Below are 20,237 nucleotides of genomic sequence, written 5' to 3'. Positions count from 1 at the left end.
TTGTTCAGAGAGCAGCGAATACTTGTAAAGTTCCCCAATAAACAAAGTTTACTGAGCAAATATCGTGCCAGAAAGGCCTAACTTTCATACACAGCCAGGTGCAATGCAAAAAGGAACCAACTTCGGTATCACATCTGAAGCACATTTCTGACAGGTTAGATTTGAATGAATGTATTTTTTCTGGGTAAAGGTATAATTGATGTAGAATATTATAGTTAATCAATCTATACCAGGCATTGATAATAGTTGCACACCTGGTTTTGGGTCCTCATTCAACAACGGGCGATATATGTTAGAAATAAACTTATGTGTGTTCCCATCATAAAGAAATCTTTCAACATCACTGATGACAGGCAGAGTCATTTTAGGACCCAAATTAGCTCTCAGAAAGGATCTTAGTTGTAGATAACAGAAAAAGGTTTGATTGGACAAGTTATATTTCCTCTTCAGGTGTTCAAATAACATGAAAAGTCCTTTATCAAAGCAATCCTCCAAGTGTTGGATTCCCTTATAATGCCATATGTCCAGGATCTTCTTATTAAGAGTCATGGGTATAAGTTAATTTTGCTTTAAAGGTGTTTTAAGTGACAGTCCCACCTTCAGTCCAAGACTTTTGTGAACCTCATACCAAATTTTAATCAGATGTCTCAATATAGGGTTATCTGTCCTGTTGTTTACAGTTCCAGAATTATGCTTATAAATGAAGTCACTGTGGATCTTGTCTTTCAGGGGGTACAGTCCGATTTGTGTCCAAGAAGGGGCATCACTGCCCTCAAAAAAGGATGAGATGAACCTCATTTGGGCTGCCAAGTATTAGTTTTTAAAACCTGGTAGTTGAAGTCCCCCTGAGGCATAGTCCCATGTTAGCTTCCCTATGGATATCCGCCGTACTTTACAATTCCATAAAAATTGTCTGACATATCTTTTGAGATATAATATCCCAAGGTATTTTATACCATCCTGTAACGGGTGTAGTAAGAACCCAAATGCAGCACTTTCATCTGAAACCACCATGTCGTCCTCCTCCCCCGCTTCAGAAGGTGTCTCCTCCTCCTCCGAAGGCGTCTCCTCATACTCAGTGGTGTGGTCAGAGGCCTCGGGTGAACAGGGAGGCGGACCCTCACTGGTCATGCTCCTAGAGGACGTGGAGGGCCTAGTTGGTTGGTCAGGGTGCTATCGATGGAACTCCCTGATGAGAGGAGCATCAAAAATATGTGCAGGAACCCAGGACCTCTCCTCAGGGCCATACCCCTCCCAATCCACCAGGTACTGGTGGCGGGAACGAAGGAGTCGATGGATGGTATAGGCGGGACCCCCTTCGATGATGCGGGGTGGCGGCGGGGGAGGAGCAGCAGCGACCAGAGGGGTCTCATGGACGGGTTTGACCTTGGAGACATGGAAAGTGGGGTGGACCCGCATGGACCTGGGTAACTTGAGCCGAACTGCTGCAGGGTTGATGACCTTCTGAACCTCAAATGGCCCGATAAATCTGGGAGCCAACTTCTTCGATTCTACCCGTAAGGGTAGGTCCCGGGTTGACAACCACACTATCTGGCCAACTTGATAGGTCGGTGCCTTAGATCAGTGGTCCCCAACCCCCGGGCCGCGGACCGGTACCGGTCCGTGGATCAATCAGTACCGGGCCGCACAAGAAGTAATTAGTTATTTCTGTTTTATTTAATACGGTCATTTCGAAATAAAAAAACGTTTCAAAATAAAAGACCGCTCGACTTAGACTGGGACTATAATAAAGGGGGACTTACTACTTCATCCACAGTTGGTAGGAGAAGAAGAAAATATTACTTAATACTTAATATTTTAGATAGATAGAGTAGTAAGTCCCCCTCTATTATAGTCCCAGTCTAAGTCGAGCGGTCTTTTATTTTGAAACGATTTTTTATTTCGAAATGACTCCCTCCAGAAGACGGAGGTGAATTGGGACCCCCAGTCGGAGACCACATCAGTAGGGAAACCATGTACGTGTAGCAGTGTAGCAGAACCTGTTCAGCCGTCTCCTTGGGCAGGGGCACAAAATGTGCCATCTTGCTGAACCGATCTACCACTGTCGGAATAGTGGTGTGGCTGTTGGACGGTGGCAGACCGGTGACAAAGTCTAGGGAGATGTGGGACCAGGGGCGGTGGGGCACCGGAAGCTGACGCAGGAATCCAACGGGGGCTTGGTGTGAGGGTTTGTGCTGGTTGCAGACAGGGCAGGCGTTCACAAACTCTCGGGTGTCTTCAGCCAGAGTTGCCCAGCAAAATCTGCACCATGTCTTTGGTCCGCTGGATCCCAGGGTGACAGGTGAGTGGGGAATTGTGGGCCCACTGGAGGATGTCGGACCATAGACGAACAGGCGGTTAGGAGGACACGAGCTGGGCCCAGGCTGATCCTCTAAGGCTGCCTTAATCCTCTCCTCCACCTCCCAGGTGAGTGATGCGATCAGATTTGAGGAGTGGAGAATGGTGTCGGAACTGGCAGCCGAGTCCTCTCCTCTCAAAAAGTGCCGGGACAGGGTGTCAGGCTTCATGTTGCGGGACCCTGGCCGGTAGGAGAGGGAAAAGTTAAACCTGGTCAGAAACAGAGACCATCTGGCCTGTCGGGAGTTCAGCCTCTTGGCCGACTGAATGTATTCAAGGTTCTTGTACTCGGTCCAGACCAAAAAAGGCACCTTAGTTCCCTCCAGCCAGTGACGCCACTCTTCCAGAACCAGTTTGACTGCCAGAAGCTCTCGATTGCCGATGTCGTAGTTCCTCTCAGCCGGGGTCAGTCGTCTGGAGAAGAAGGCGCACGGATGGAGCTTCGGGTTCTTGGCCGCCCGCTAGGAGAGCACTCCTCCTACCCCCACGTCAGAGGCGTCCACCTCCACCACAAATTGTCTTTCTGGATCAGGCATTTGGAGGATGGAGGCCGACGTGAACCTGTTTTTGAGGGACCGGAAGGCCTCATCAGCTGGGGATGACCACTGGAACGGCACCTTGGAGGAAGTCAGAGCCGTGAGTGGAGCGGCTACCGTAGGGCTGCTCGATTATGGAAAAAAAATCAATATCACGATTATTTTGGTCAACATTGAAATCACGATTATTCAAACGATTAATTTTGAGTTTCACAATGCATTTATTCAGCATTTCTCTCTCTCTCAAAAAACACTTTGTTATTGATTCTTTATGCAAAATATTCAAATTGAAAATACATTTTGGCTACAAATATGTACTTTACAGCTGTTTTGCAATGTATAAAGCATTAAATCAATAAAATAAATATACTTTATGGAACATTAAATAAGGCATAGAAAAACATGCATGTATCCAAAATAAACTATGGATCCAGCTGCTCTGCAAATTCTCTGTATTTATAGAACAAAATAAATATAATAATAAACATAAGCATCAATAAGCAATAAGCATCTTCTTGAAACCCTCACCCTCGACTGTATTAATGGGTTGCATATCTTTAGCTAAGAAATATCCAATGGCTGTTAGGCCCCGTTTACACGTACACAGGTATTTTAAAAACAGAGACATTTCCCTTCGTTTGTACCTATCTTTTACACACAAACGGTGAATTCGCCTCTGAAAACGAATTGAGTTTTAGGCAGCTGATGCGCCAAAAGTGTGACCAATGTTTACCTTTTGCTATGACGATGATCATGGAAGCAAGCTGCCCATAGGCAGCGTAGTTATGATGGCGTATTTATGCGGGTTGATGTAAACGAAAACTTTTTTAAAAACGATGCTATGTGCACGATGTTATTTTGGAAAACGGAGGGAGGGAAATATTCGTTTCTCAACATACCCGGCTATGTGTAAACGTAGCCTAATGTCTTGTGCCTCTCCGAACTTGTCGGATAAGGAGTCGCATTAAACAATGTGTCTGTGATCGATGACTGAGTTGGTGTTGATGTCTTGCTGGTTGTGGCACTGGCTTTGTCTTTTTGTTTCTTTATTAATTTGTCGTGAGTGACTTTGTGCTTTTGTTTGAGATGGTTGAATAAATTTCTAGTGTTACCAAGAGGAGCAGCTATTACCTTGTAGCAAATCTTGCACATTATGTGCTGCTGCTTCTCGTCGGATTCTTCTCATTCGCTTTCAATCTCACTCACTGTTTTTGAACACCAAACGAAACACCTCCTCACTCTTCAGCTGCGTGAGGGAGTATGGGCTATCCTGTTAGTCAGCAGGGCCGTGTGAAATGGTATGTATTGCGCATGCATATCTCTCAGAACTTGTGTAATGAAAAGTGGAAAATAAATTGTTTAAACTCGATTATATGATTTTTGAGATCGTTTCACAACAAAATCGAAATCGTGATCAAAATTTGATTAATTGCACAGCCCTAATTCAAAGTTGGTCTTGACTTGAATTTCACTCTTGATAAGCTCCACAGAGCAACGGTTCCTCTGATTAGTCCAGGCTGCAGTCATGAGGAAAAAAACACTCTCTCCACAGAAGCATTGGTTATGGGGATGCTGAAGAGCAAGGATGCAACAGCAGTCAGTTTTGGTGTCTTTGTGCTTTTAAGCAAGATTGACCACTTCTCCACAACAGGAGCTCTTCTCTCCACAATTTCCTGCTGGCATGGCAGAGTCACACAGTACTCCTCATACAGTTCATCCATGTCCAGTTTCCCCCCTATCTGTAGGGCCTCCACGGGATCACTGAGCTAGGAGAACGTGAAGCTGCTCTTCAGCGCCAAGCATGCAACATTCTTCTGTTAGTTGTTGTCTGTGAAGTCATACCATTTTTCCAGGTAGTTGAATGCAGTCTTGTAGAAGTTGGAAAAATCATATTTGATTGTTGCTGCCCTTTGGTCAGGAAACTGTTGGACAATAGTTGGAGTTTTGTCTTGAGAGTGAGCATTATGTCATATAGCTCACGGATGGTCCCATCCTGTCCCTCCAACAGAAGCACAACATCATGGAAGATCTTCAGTATGTTATTGAGGAAAGCCAGGTAGGCCTGTAGCTCAAGGGGTTGCGCCTCACCATCCTGATCTGTTTTCAACAGCTGCCACAGGGCTTTTGACACTTACTGTCTCCCAGTGACAAGAAGTAGCTCTTGATAGCTGCCCAGCCTCTAGATAGCAGGTCGCAGACTCAACCATCTTGTGGGTACATGTCTCCATACAATATGATTATCTTCCTCCACAAAGGCAAACACTGCTTTCAGTTCCTCTGTGCACTGTTCGCTGAAAAGTGAATATTTTGTTCGCTACAGAATCAATGTCAGTGTTCAGCATGTCTCCAGCATGCTTTGTGTACTATGTGGGCCATACAGTTTGCCTTGATGATGCCACTGTTGTCTGCCTGTTTTTACCGTAGTTTACACTAGCATTATCAGCAGTGTAAGCTGAAATCATGTCTAGTTGTAGGCCATTTTCTTCTAACTTGCTTGTAAGCTTAAAAATAGATGTCACGTGTACAGAACAAATCAACATATTGTACAATTACAATGACTGATAAAATGACAATGTATTACAATGAATGATAAAATGATTACAGTAGCAGTGGAACCTGTGATAGAGATAGAGAGACACAGATGCACAGCAGCAGCAAATCATAAACTAACTATAAACTGTAATGGAGATATGGTAACAATAATGACAATAGTAATATATGTAGAGGACGTCATGCAGGATCACAGCAGCAGCTACGATCCACGAGAACCTGCTGGACGACAGAGCACAGAAACTCCAGGAAAGAAGTTTAGTTAGTAATATGCAATAATGAGACATGTAAGTTTACAGATGGTGGTGGAGAGAGAGATGGTGAGAGAGAGAGTTTTCAAATCAAATCAATTTTATTTGTATAGCCCAAAGTCACAAAGTACATTTGCCTCAGAGGGCTTTACAATCTGTACAGGGAGTGACACCCTCTGTTCTTAGACCCTCGGTTCGAGTGAGGAAAAACTCAGTAAGGGAGATGCGACTGCATCTTCAACCAATACTGTGCCTGACTAGGCATAACCCTGAAAGAAAGAAAGAAAGAAAGAAAGAAAGAAAGAAAGAAAGAAAGGAGAAGCCTAATCCTATGGCAGCATAACTTAGGGATGACCTGAGCCAGCCCTAACTATAAGTTAGTTATAATAATATCAAAAAGGAAAGTCTTAAGTCTACTCTTAAAGGTGTTGACCGTGTCTGCCTCCTGAACCCAGAATGGTAGTTTGTTCCACAGAAGAGGAGCTTGATAGCTGAAAGCTCTGGCTCCCAATCTACTTTTGGAGACTATAGGAACCACAAGGAACCCAGCATCCTGAGAGCGCAGTGTTCTAGAGGGGTAGTAAGGTACTATGAGCTCTTTGAGAAAAGATGGTGCCTGACCATGAAGAGCTTTGTAAGTAAGGAGAAGATTTTTTTTTCTTCAAAACAGGACTCAGATGCTGAGGTGTCAGTGAGCAGATTTATTTTGAGACAACAAAGCCCTATCGACAGAGTGATGCTACAACAGGCTATGAAAAACTGACCTAAACTAAGGAAAACAAAAAAACACTCCAAAGGAGGAAAAAACTCTAAACTGGTTTATGAAAAAGGAATCAAAATCACTCACAAGGAGGATAATCAAAGGCTGCAAAACATTAACTGAAATCTCTTCAAGGGAGGCTGAAAAAAACAACTAAACTAAGCACTATGAAACAAATTAAAAACAACAAATTAGACTAGGAAAATTACAACAAATAAATTACTCTTTCGAGGAGGAAACAAAAACTCACAAACAAAAAGCTAAGACTATGGCAAGACTTGGAACTGGATTTGGTGTACGATCAGAAGATGAAACACTTTGGCACAGGACAAAGGGAGACGCAGACAAGATATACACAGGGTAATGGGGAACAGGTGGAAACAATCAGGGCGGGGAAGACAATCAGACCGGTGACACATGAGGAAGGGCAGGTGACCTGAAACGAGAGGACGGGTAAATATCAAAATAAAACAGGAAATGACGAAACAGAACAAAAACCCAGCTTGACTTCACTGCGGTGTGACAGTAACAAAGAGTTACAATAGTCCAGCCTAGAAGTAACAAATGCATGGACCAGTTTTTTTGCATCCGCTTGAGACACGATGCGTCTGATTTTAACGATGTTACACAATCAGACACTCAGATCAGCTAAACCTCCACAGACAGCCTGAAATGTCTCTGAAGCAGAGACTATCCAGGTGGATTCACAGACTAAGCTCTGATCATCTATCTGTGTGTGTGTGAGATCACACACACAGATAGATGATCAGAGCTTAGTCTCAATAACTTTAATATGATACAGTACTGCGGTAACGCTATCTACACTTTAAAATATAGTGCCCGACTACATCAGTTTGTACGGTAAAGTACAAATCAGTACGGTACAGTAAAAGAACTTGAAAATCACCCCAAAAGTAGCTGGGGACATGTAGAATAAGAATCAGGTGGAGTTGTCAGAAAACAATTTTATTTGTTTATTTAATGACTTTTCTAAATCTGCATATGAATCTTAGAAAAGAGATTATTATTTGATTTCTGAGTTTCTGAGGTGTACATGAAGGCACCATGAAGACGCTTTACCGGACAAACTGATGTAGTCGGGCACTATATTTTAAAGTGTAGATAGCGTTACCGCAGTACTGTATCATATTAAAGTTATTGATTAATATTCCTAATAAAAATTCCCAGAAATTATGAAAAGTCTTAGTAAACACTAATGTTGTTGGTGTGGCTCCGAGGATGGTTTGTTGTGATGAACATTAGGTTGTAGCTCATTGTGATGAACATTAGGTTGTAGCTCGTCTGTCCTACTATGGTTGAAAATATGCGTTTTGTGTTTTAACAACGTTTCAATTAAGAGTTACTGATCTCAGAAGTGCCAATATCTTTCTAACTTTACCGAAGTGCAGTAGCCAATGAGGCACCTTTCCTTATCTCGTAATTACAAGATCAGGTGTCTAATTTATTTTTTTCAAGTGAGTGCAATACGCTTCTGTACTTCTTCTTCTTCTTCTTCTTCTTCTTCGCTCACATAAAAAACTACAGATGCACCGGCAAAAATAGTCCCCGGTAATTCACTTCCGTTGTGAAGTTTCTTTTATTTGCAGCAGCGTTTCTTTTTTATTTGCAGCGGCGTTTCTTTCTTTTATTTGCAGCGCTGTTTCTTTTTGTTTGCAGCGTTTCTTTTATTTGTAGCGCTGTTTATTTTTGTTTGCAGAGTTTCTTTTATTTGCAGCATTGAGGGTTCCCGGCCACCGTAGAGAGCAGAGCAGGTGAGGCTCAACGGGGGAGTGGTTGAAGAAATGGGTCAGCCTTGCCCAGACAGGGTCTAGACAGAACAGACACAGAACACAAAGGGCAGGGAAACACAAGGAAAACAGACAAACCAGGCAAATCCTAACAATATCACAAACATGACACCATCACAGTCTGTCTTCATGTTCATTTTGTGCTAAAGCACAAATGAAGTGACACATGTTTGTTATTAGAAGTTTTCTTTTGGAAATGAAAACAAAATGAGTCATCAAATTTAAAAGAAGCAGTTTGCTGCTGTTGATATGTTCAGCTCAATACAGAGATATCAGAGAATTTAGTTTGAAGTGAGTAACACAATCTTGCAGTAAAGAATTTTAAAAATATCTAAAGATATTTTTGAAGGCAGTCAGTCACTGAAATACCTTTCTCTGACAGATGGATGAATCCTACCGCCTTCTTACCCAGTGAAATGTCTCAACAGCAGCTCGGCGAACATTGACATGCTCGTCATGTGCCTCTCAGTATGAGATGGATTCACTTCTTTGATCCTGTAACTTTTCATGTAAGCCTGTTCTTATGTCAGGGGCCTTTACTCACTCTGTGTCACTCTGCATGTTTGGAATACTTCAGCTTGAGTCTTTTTTCCTGAAGAACAGCAGCTTTTTGCTTGTAGATGAACATTTGATATCAATGCTGATGAGGAAAAAAACACTTTTAATGGTTCATTTTGTAGCTTTCCTGCAAAATTATGGGTTATTTCTTTGTAATAATTAACTGTAAACAGCCTGCTCTCTAATGTCATTAGGGTTGCACATCTCTCTGTGATAAACGTTACGATACACATCTAGATACACAGGTCACGATATGATTCAAAAACGATATACTTTTATTACAGACCGATTCCATACAAATCGATACAGTGTAAGAACGATATGATTTGATTTGATTCTATGGTTAATATTTATTGTAGATATTTTATAAAATAAAAAAGCTAATTCTATGAAAGTGACTATCTTACAGTACAGTACAATATTTTATTTTTAAATATGTAAAAGATGACATATCCCCAAACATTGCAAAAAAAAAAAAAAAAAAAAAAAAGAACAACAACAAAATCACGTCAATGTATTTATTGAATCTGAATCAACATCAATTGAGTATCCGGTGGATTTTCAAAATAAAATATCCCGTGCAAACTGCCGGTCGTAAAAACAGACAAAAGCGAAACTAATTAACTTTGTAGCATATTCACACACGTAGACGTATCTTTAGAAGAACATACACCAGGAAAATGGCCAAATCTGAGCAGGTAAACAAAGTCTGACTAAATGTTCGCTTTTGAAACGCTCCCGGTGGGTTTTGAGGCGCATGCAGGACAGACCAACTATGCCACGCAACGCACTGCAAACGGGCCCGGTGGATTTTCCCAAAAGTGTGTGAAGCCGCCAACCGATTCCAAGTCTTGCGATACCTGATCCATGACTCTACAACCAAATTAATGCTAATAGTTTCAATGAATGCCATTCTGTAACCATGCGACAACCTCTGTGCTTTATGTTTTATACTGTCTATGGAAGAAACCAATATAGTTTTGTGGCTAAACACACTAATCTGACATTACCAGCATAGTTTATCTCATATTACTTTTTGTATTGAATTAATAAAGTTACACATAAACAGTTGCCAGTCTCAGAACCTAACCTTACCCAACCTAATGAAAGTTCTTATTACATGGAGGTAAACAAACTATGCTAGCACAATGTCAAAGAATGGCTGAGCCAAACCTCAGTAATACATCACTTGAGATATTATTGACTACAAGAGCAATCACTTTATTTCTCTAATCGTGATTTGATTTTTATGGCCATTGTTGGGAATAAAAACTCAAGGTTGTAAAGGTGATTTGGGGAGTGGGCTGCCGGGCTGCTGAGAGACAGGCTGGATAGTAGCTAGATGGAGTCTAGCCACAGGCGGTCTGTAATTCTGTGCCGTAATTGCCTGGCAAAGTGTATTATGGGTCTTCAGACCACTCATCCACTCGGTAGGGGTGGACAAGAGAAAAGGGTGAGCGTAGCAGAAAAATAGGATGGATAACACGATGTCCCGTCGTGAGACAATTCTGCCAGACACTTACAATACGTCGAGGGAGTATTATTATTGTGTGTGTTCAAAGAGCGCTTTCTGTGAAGGCTATTAAGCCAGACTAATGAAAATGATGGGAGTAAATGGGGAGACTATCTCCAATTCAATTGAAATGTCGTTGCGTTTTGAAGACAGGTGCAACAGACGTTTTCTGCTGATTGAATGGAGGAGATGTTGATGGTCTGCAGCTCTGCACCAGGAAAGAAGCCATCTTTTCACTTCCCTGTCATTTACAGAGAGCCTGAGACTTCATAGAGTTCAGGGTCAGCAGCCTTACAGTCTCTGGAGTCATTGTGTTCATTTCCTGCTTCTGGCAGCACCCCACATTAGTAGACTAAACTGAGGACAGTTTAGTTTGTGAGTCTGTGACTGTATTATCATAAAATGGCTCATTAGAAACTCCTCCTGTTAGCTGTTAGAATCAGAATAAAAAGATGTTTAGCCCCCTGACCAATCAGCCATGATACCAACTTGTTTCATTCATGTGTCTCCACAGTGTGTAGCTGTGTGCTTTGTAAAGTGAAGCTGATTTCAGTTGCTGTTAAGCTACATTCTCTCTGCTAAGATGGAAACAATTCCATTTGAATTTCTACTATTTCGACTGCTCTGGTAGGACTGAAGGTTCAGGTGTTGATCGGTGTTTGGATTGATGGTTGGTCAGAGAGGGAGTTTAAAGATGAATAAATAAATATTTTCATTATTTACTGCCCTTTCATTGGCAAAACTATGAATCAAGATTGGCAGATTCATGGTTAATTGCAGCTCTTCTGTTGGCTCTTTGTTAGACTACAGTTTGTCTTTACTCCCTGTACCATGACAGCATGCAGGGACCAGAACTGGCCTGAGGCCTTCGTGTTCATCAGTGGATGGATTCTGCTTGTGTTCTGAACATATAATTGACCAGTCATCAAATATCAGAACTAAAGTCCAAGTCAAATCTCTTCTAATCTGTTTCTAATGTAATGTCACTACTATTGTCACTACTGTAATGAATCCAAAGCATGTGCTGTATTATCATCACTCCTTTGTCTATTAGCAGTTTGGTGTAACACCACTTTAAACAGAATATTACAGTGCAGTATAAAAAGGAATGCATCCTTTGATTTAATAGTTAATATATATATAACGTCTTTCTAGTTTTCTGACCACTCTGAGCTCTTTTACACTACATATCTCATTCACCCATTTACACACATTCATACACTGATGGCATTGGCTGCCAACTGCTCATCAGATATAAGAGCTAACCATTCATACACATTCACTCATTTGGTTTGAGTGTCTTGGCTAAGGACACTTCGACATGCAGACTGGAGGAGCCCATCATCTAAATTAGTAGATGACTCGCTCTACCTCTGTAGTGATGGGAGTTTCGGCTCTTTTTGGAGAGCCGGATCTTTTGGCTCTGCTTACTATAAGGAGCCGGCTCTTTCGGCTCCCTTACATTTTATTAATTGGTTTTATTAATTATTATTATTATTATTATTGCTGTTATTATTATAATTTTCTATTTTTAAATGTTTTATTTTATTTTTGACATTGTAAAGCACTTTGGTCACTGCATGCTGTGTAAAAATGTGCTATATAAATAAAACTTATTAACTATTTAATTAATTTACCAAAATAATGCAAAACTGCCTGAAAAAATGAATTACTAATGTAAAATACTACTGACTCAAATGTTTATCCTTTAGGCTTTATTTTACAAACACACTCAACCTTGAAAAAATGCAACAAAATAAATTATAAAGTAAAAAAAAGACCTAATTGGGCAAACTTTTAACTATTTTAAACACAAGTGCCACTTGAGCACCTTTTGTTGTTTTCTCTCGGTCTCTCGTCTCCCTCTGTCGTGTTTGTCCTCTGCGACCGCTGTGTGTGTGTGGTGTGTGTGTGTGTGTGGGTGTGTGTGTGTGGTGTGTGTGTGTGTGGATGGATGCTGCTATAGATCTTGACCAATTACGGCTTTCACACAAAAAAGTTTTTTTTCCCTCCACTTTTTTAATTGAAAGCCGAACGTGATTGGTCAAGATGTGTGAGAACAGGCATGGCACGAGGGAGAGTGTCAGGGAGACGAGACAGTGAGGCACCGAAGTGAAAAAAAAAAAACGGCTCCCTAAATCGGCTCGAGGAGCCGGCTCCCGTCGTTCACTTCAAAGAGCCGGCTCTTAGAACCGGATCGTTTGCGACCGACACATCACTATACCTCTGAGCCACAGCCGTGGGAAGATATTATATAATTAATAGTAATTTAATTATTCATTTTATCATCATGAAACAAGTGTGTCAAGCAAACAAGCACAGTCTCGTCTTTTAAAACTAATCAGGCTGACCTCCTTTAGCTACAATGCTAGTAGCAAGCTAAAGTTAGATCACTGATGCTGAGCAAAACAACTGTCCAGGTGACTCATCTGTCTGGGCATGTTTTCAGGCGCCTGATCAAATTTGATGTGGTCGAGTATCCTTTACTTTGGTACCCCAGACGACATTTAGTGATTCTTTAGTTAGGTCCCAAACCTCATGTCTCAGGTCACAAGCCATCTAAAGTGAGATGCGAGTCCAAGTCGCCATCTCAAATATAACGTCAAAAGTAATTTGCAGGAAGATAAAAATGATTGGGACCATTTGTAGTATAGTTACATACGCATGTAAATAAATAAATGGATAACTGATTAATCTAAATGGAAGGTGCAGTGTGTGATTGTGATGGATATTCTGTCCTTCTTCTACAGATGCAATGGCTAATCCTTCTCCAGCAAAGAGCATGGGCGACCCTGGAATCACCCCACTGTCTCCTTCACACACTCAGGTGAGCACACCTGTCTCTGTCAATAAGCCACAGCACATGTATAGTGTGCTTACATGCTGGCTCTCCCATCAGCATGTAGTTGACTAATATCTGTCTTTGGAGGATTAGATTTCACCTTGATAGCAGACATTTACTTTCTTTCTAAATAGGTGCGTTGTGTGGTCTGCCTACTCTGTGTCTTTTTCTCCCGCTGCTCTTGGTTTCCTTTTCCTCCTTACTCATATGTCTTACATAACAGAGTTAGAGGACCACAGCAGGAGGATCAGATTGGGTCACTACAGCAGCAAACACATCACTCCTCCACCAGCTCTCTTTTTAGAACAAATCAACAGACTCAGTCATTTCAAGCCTGATTATTTGAAGAGCACAGTTATCTTATCATTGAATAACTGGAAGTGCTGCTGTGTGTTCATGTTTTTATTAGCTAGCTAGGTGGAAGTTCTGGGTGTGTGAATGAATGTGTGTAACAGATTCAATTAAACTGCATGTTCTCTCTGTACAGCAGAATGACACAGACCAGGTACCGTCAGGGCCGTCCTTCGTGGTGGTCGTTGCCATTGACTTTGGCACTACATCCAGTGGTTATGCTTATGCCTTCACTAAGGAGCCAGAGTGCATTCACACCATGAGGTAGGCCAGCACTGCAATGCAGACTCTCAGTAATGCGAAGTGAGGGGGTGGACTAAACACATTAACATAATGTTATCTTGCTGATAGTGGCAGTAAAAATTTGCAGAATGGAATGGGATGTCTAACAATTCAAGAATACCAAACATGTACAGGTTACCTTCTTATGACATGAACACTTTATTTTCAGGGTTTCCAGGGATCTTTGAAATCCTTGTTTTGTGTTTTGATGTTTTTTGTTACATGACATCACATCACTGTAACACAAAATAACCTCTCACTGTTGTACCAGTAAGTAAGTATGCCATGATGGGTACTATTCTTCTCTCTGGTTTGAAGTGAGCATGGCCCCGAAATAATTTATATCAAGTACATCAGTTGTAAATGTTTAAAATGCATGTTTTTTCTGTAGTTGTAGCCTTCAAGGTGTCCTGGCATGGCATGGTGCCACAGCTTTTTCATTTAGGAACCTTTTTCTATCACTGAGGGAACTGTCAGCTCATACCTTTGACTAATAGAAATATTTCTTATTATATTCAGTTCATAACACTAAGAGAACAAGACATCCTGTGCAGACCATCTTAAAAACAGAAAAAAGGGAGGCTATTTAACTACATAGTATGTTTCCTCATGGCTGAAGGACGTAACCCAAGAAATATTTGAGCAAGTGAACAAAGTCTAGCAGGTAAAATGGAACAAAACAACATCAAAATCTTATCTCAATTATGATAATGATCAAACCTCACAAACCCTTTACTTTGTGTATAGGTGGCATTCATCAAGTTTAAACAAGCAAGTCATGACAAGGTAGTGCAGTTAAGATGAAGTTTGGTGCACTTGTATGAAGAAGAAAGAAGTGAGCCGTTTAAAGCCTTAAAGCATGAGGCAGACTGAGCTATTGCTACAGAGCAAATCAACCCCAGTGAAAGTCAGCAGTGAGGTAAAATGTAGGTAAAAAGGTAAAAAGTCCACACACACACACACACACACACACACACACACACACACACACACACATTATTTCACAGATTTTTATCAAACTTGATCATATTTTATGGAAAACATGTTTTTCATCAGTTATGATGCATTGTATGTATGTATTGTCTCTTAAGACTGGACCAGAATAAATTCACACCGTAATTAAGTGGCAGTACATCGAATTTACTTATAATACTGCAGCTGTCCACTAATCCCCTCCAGTCTGCATGTCGAAGTGTCCTTGGGCAAGATACTGAACCCCAAATTGCTCCTGAAGGCTGTGCCATCAGTGTGTGAATGTGTATGAATGGTTAGCTCCTCAAACTGATGAGCAGTTGGCACCTTGCATGGCAGCTAATGCCATCAGTGTATGAATGTGTGTGAATGGGTGAATGAGATGTAATGTAAAAGAGCTTTGAGTGGTCAGAAGACTAGAAAGGAGATATATAAGTACAGTCCATTTACATATACTTACTCTTTATTTTTTTAAAAGGGGAATTACTGTGAAGTCATTGACTGTTGACTTGCTGCAGTAATTTGATTGGGTAGACTTCAAGTATGAGAAATGTTGGTGTGACTGTGGTCAGGTAGTAGAGGAGCAAAAATGGGACAGCCAGACTTCTGCTGGAGAAACCTGATTTTTCAGCCATGTTTCAAACATGCATGTGCATCTGAAGTTCATTTACACATAGTTTTAGATCCTCATATTCAAAATTATTTGAAGTCCAGCTAAAGGCAGCCACATAAGTATAAACACATTGTTTCTTTCATAACCCTCCTCCTTCTAAGAAAATGAAAAAACTTTCTGGTGGCAGCGTCTCTGATAACAATCTTGTCTACATTAAAAAAAAAGATCCTCTTGAGTAAGTCGAAAGGGGCCTTAGCTCTTCTTTCCTCACACAGGTCATTTACTTGAACAATCATGTGAAATTGAATTAGATATTTTTACTTACTTACGTACTACATTTTCAGTGAAAACAGCTCCAGATCCCCCTGATTATTTAGTTTGGGTGAGACCCTCCTTTGCTGAGATCCTTACCCAAACAGAGGCTGGACAGAGGCTGCCTGTGTTGTGTCAGTGAGGAGGTTTTTAGTTTCGAGCAAAGCTGCATCAGAAGGACAGGGAGTGTCTGCTGTGATAGGCTTAGACATTCCTCGCCCTATAGACTGAACATTAGCATTCACCACCTATCCTCACTTGTTGTGAAGGGAAGGAAACAAATAGAGGCTTTAGACAAATCCCATGAAGAGGCCAGAACCAACATGTCCGTCTCACAGTACAGTCCATGCATGACTGTACTGTGAGATGGACATGTTGGTTGGTCTCTTTGTTAAGCCATGATATTTAGCTTGTATTTATTATAACTATTCAGTATATTTACTGAATATTTACATTTTTTTCATTTGTAATATAATCCACTGGATTTCAAAATAAATGCAGTTTAATCTGAATACTTGTTATTTCACAACTTAATAACTTCATGAGTAGAATGATCTCACAAACCACGGCAATAAGTGTGTCCCAGCCATGTTCATCACTTTTTAATGTCCCCTGGAAACGGTTTACATTGTTGGTTTCATTGTGATTTCTAAATGATGAGGTGTTTTTTAAACTGACTTGTGTTTTTTCTATTTCTACCTATTCTCTTGAAATTGGAGTGCATTGAGCTCTGTCACATGTATTAATCTGACTTTATTTGATGTTTCAGTCAAGGTTAGTTTTCAGAATTTAAATCGTTAAATAATGATTTTTTTTAATGTGAAACTTTCGAAAGAAATTCTACTGTACTTGCCACTCTTAGCCAAAGTTACATATCCTTGCTTTCTTAGGTGCAATAAATGTTTTATCCTGCCATATAGCACAAAATCACAGTTTTGTCATGTATGTTCTTCCTGATACAGAACAGCAAACACCTTTTACATGTACTGCTTTTATGTGTACTGAAACACACAGTGCACCAACAGAAAACTGAAGGCAGAATCTATCAATCAAACAAAGAATTTCTGGATTACTCTCACAAAGAACACATCTGTCACGACAACAGCAGCATAAGACATGACATTAATGGAGATTAAAATGCAAGAGATATCCTGCCAACCACATTTCTCATCAGCTAAAAGCTATTCCATCCAGTTTTTATATATAGATATATATATATATAGATATATATATATATATATATATATATATATATATAGGAAATTAAAACCTTTGAATATATTGAATGAAACTTTGAATATATGGCGTGAACCTTGAATATATTAAATGAAGTCTGAATATATTGAACGAAACCTTGAATATATTGAATGAAACTTTGAATATATGGAATGAAACCTTGAATATATTGAATGAAACCTTGAATATATTGAATAAAACTTGACTGACGTCAGACTTCACAGCATCTTGTGTAACGTGTGGATGCTATAGCTAAAAGTGAGTGACAACGAGTCAGTCTGCTCACAATCTCGTTGCAGCAATATTAAACTATGAGGACATCATTAACACTGCGTGTACGGGCCAAAATCCCCCCGATACCCCTGATCAATACCGTTTACAGTTCGCTCCCTTTTTAATCGTGGCAGACATAAAACAGGCCAGGCAGCTGTTTATCAGGCCAACCTCAGCATGCCTTTAACCTCACAAGAGTGCTCACACAGCGGACTGCGGACAGACAGACAAATGCATAATGAGATTATGGCGAAACTTTATGCCTGTTGTAGGCCTGCCACGGTTAAAAATTGAGCTAACTTTTTCGGGAGGATTTCGGCACGCATTCGCCAGTGTATTTATCATGTCCTCATTGCTTAATATTGCTGCAACTAGATTGTGGGCGGCCTGACTCATTGTCTTTCACTTTTAAAGACTGTTACACAAGATGGCTGCAGGCACTGCCGCAAAGTCTGACGTCAGTGAAGTTTCATTCAATATATTCAAGGTTTCATTCAATATATTCAAGGTTTCATTCAATGTATTCAAGGTTCACTCCATATGTTCAAAGTTTCATTCAATATATTCAAAGTTTCATTCAATATATTCAAACGTTTAATTTCCTGAATTGCATGCCATAATATGTATGTGTGTGTATATATGTGTGTATATATATATATATATAGTCTTTCTAAATATAAAAAGTGGAGCTTCATTGGGGGAAATGATTATCCCGCTGACATTTTCAAGGCACCAATAGTTCCAAAAGTTCAGATGAACTTTGATTGTTGAATTGTAAATCAGAAATACAGATTTATGGACATGTATTGATAAGTTTTTGTCTACTCTCAGGCGTTGGGAAGGCGGGGACCCTGGTGTGTCCAATCAGAAGACTCCAACCACGATCTTGCTGACTCCAGACAGGAAGTTCCACAGTTTTGGCTATGCAGCACGTGACTTCTACCATGACCTGGACCCCAGCGAGTCTAAACACTGGCTCTACCTGGAAAAATTCAAAATGAAGCTCCACACCACTGCAGTAAGGATACAAATGCATTGTGTGCCCACAGTGGATACATGCATAGATCTTCTTAGGCTCAATTCTCTTGAAAAGCATGCCAGACAGCTCACTTGTCACTGAGCTGATACTGCATCACACTGCCCAGAATTGTGTGCAGGCAGTATTATCTGGAAAATGCTGTTACCATCAGCAGTATTCTTTAGTATTAATCAGGTACATGTTTTCAGAGCAGTCACGTTAGTCTCTTTGTACTGTTTCTAATATTTAAAAAAAAGGAAAAATGTTGCCCCATCCCGTAGAAAATCATGACTTACCATCTAAAGCTCTTCATCTGTGTTCAAAACTGGCTTTGCCTACCCCTACTGACCTACTTATGCTTACACATTGTATTCCTCAGAGCAGCATGGATGTTCTCAGCATATTTCTCGACAACCTTGGCAATGAAAGGTTAAGACTGCCGAAATTCCAATGGGTATCATGTGTGCACCCAAAGCCTGATATATCTCATTCCTACCATGTTTCTTCATTATCGTACACACACACACTCAGCCTGGAGCTGATGGCCACAGATGTCAGAAATGTGCTGGGATTTGAAAAATAGAAAGCTTGATGATAGACCATTATCTGACTATGCACATTTTATGGCAGTCCAGCTGTTACAGACACCATGCTTTGTTTTGTGGTGGGTCAGTTATTCAATTGATAATCACCTGATCAAAATCAACATCTTTCAGCCTTGCTACTAGAAAATACTGATCAGTGTCATACATCAGCAGGATGTCAGATCCACACAATTGTAATTGTAGACCTCATATCCTCTCTTCATATCATCAGTAGGTCCTATGTCCTCTTCTTCTACAATATTGTGATGACTTTTACATCTTTTCCCGCAACCAGAATCTGTCCATTGACACAGACCTCCATGCAGCCAATGGGAAGCGAGTCAAAGCTCTGGATATTTTTGCATATGCATTGGCCTTTTTCAAGGAGCAGGCACTAAAGGTAACAGACCTCTGTGAACTCTTTGTACCTTTTATAGTTTTATACACACAAAGCACTTTTATCTACATTCTGCAGCATGTGCACGTGATACTTTCTGACCTAATGAAGGGAACATGTAACTCATCAAAAGTACAAGCATAAGCACTAAACCAGCTCCAGTAATTCTCATTCAGGAGTTTTAGAACACTGACTGGTCTGAACACACAGCATCACACTAACCCTGTCCATGACTTTTCTGACCTGTTGGTTGTGTTTGGCTGTTTCTCCTGTAGGAGCTCAGTGATCAGACAGGTGGCGAGTTTGACAACAATGATGTGAGATGGGTGATCACTGTTCCTGCCATCTGGAAAATGCCTGCAAAGCAGTTCATGAGGGAAGCTGCCTATAAGGTAGGCCGAGAATCAGCCAGTTTGCAAACGACAGATTCAAAGTGATTTCTGACATCTGACCAGATACTAAGAATGGCTGGCTGAAAGTATGCTCAGAGTTGCTGCAGTGCCACATTATAATCAAGACCTGCAGTCATACGTGACTGCCATACACACACACACACGCACACACACACACACACACACACACACACACACACACACACACACACACACACACACACACCACTGTATACCCAGAGACTGTGCTAGAGGACACAGGGTGAGTCAGAGAGTTATCAATAAAAACAGAGAGAAAAAGAAAGAAGGCAGAAGAACTATCGAGTGAAAGAAAAAATAAGATAAGATAAGATAATACTTTATTGATCCCACAACGGGGAAATTCACTTATTACAGCAGCGAAAAATAGAAACCAAGGAGGGAAACACAAATGTACATATTTACAAAAAGTACTAGAGTATAATGTGCAGATTTACAAAAAGTACTAGAGTATAATGTGCAGATTTACAAAAAGTACTATTTACAAAAAGTACTAAACATCATTCATAACAGCTATTTGTATAAAAACTGTATTTATTTAGCGCCTTAATCCCTTCATTTAAATGCATAAGAGGTTAACTTTAATGCATGT

At 40.5% G+C, this 20,237-nt stretch overlaps 1 protein-coding gene across 7 annotated transcripts in view; it reads left to right on the top strand.

Moving 5' to 3' along the window:
- Positions 1 to 20,237, top strand: part of hspa12a (heat shock protein 12A) — a 72,619-nt gene that overhangs the window by 25,700 nt on the left and 26,682 nt on the right. For 4 of the 7 annotated variants that reach the window (XM_027279940.1, XM_027279968.1, XM_027279961.1 and 1 more), the window contains 5 exons: positions 13,085 to 13,161; positions 13,664 to 13,791; positions 18,047 to 18,233; positions 19,113 to 19,217; positions 19,490 to 19,606. In XM_027279940.1, coding sequence (XP_027135741.1) covers positions 13,085 to 13,161; positions 13,664 to 13,791; positions 18,047 to 18,233; positions 19,113 to 19,217; positions 19,490 to 19,606 — 614 coding nt within the window. The remainder of the gene's footprint in view (positions 1 to 13,084; positions 13,162 to 13,663; positions 13,792 to 18,046; positions 18,234 to 19,112; positions 19,218 to 19,489; positions 19,607 to 20,237) is intronic. The other 3 variants (XM_027279942.1, XM_027279966.1, XM_027279957.1) reach the window with 1 other exon arrangement.

This window comes from Larimichthys crocea, chromosome I (assembly GCF_000972845.2).
Source record: "Larimichthys crocea isolate SSNF chromosome I, L_crocea_2.0, whole genome shotgun sequence".
Taxonomy (NCBI): domain Eukaryota; kingdom Metazoa; phylum Chordata; class Actinopteri; family Sciaenidae; genus Larimichthys; species Larimichthys crocea.
The sequence above is the reverse complement of the archived record's forward strand: the minus strand, read 5'-3'. Positions and strand labels throughout refer to the sequence as shown.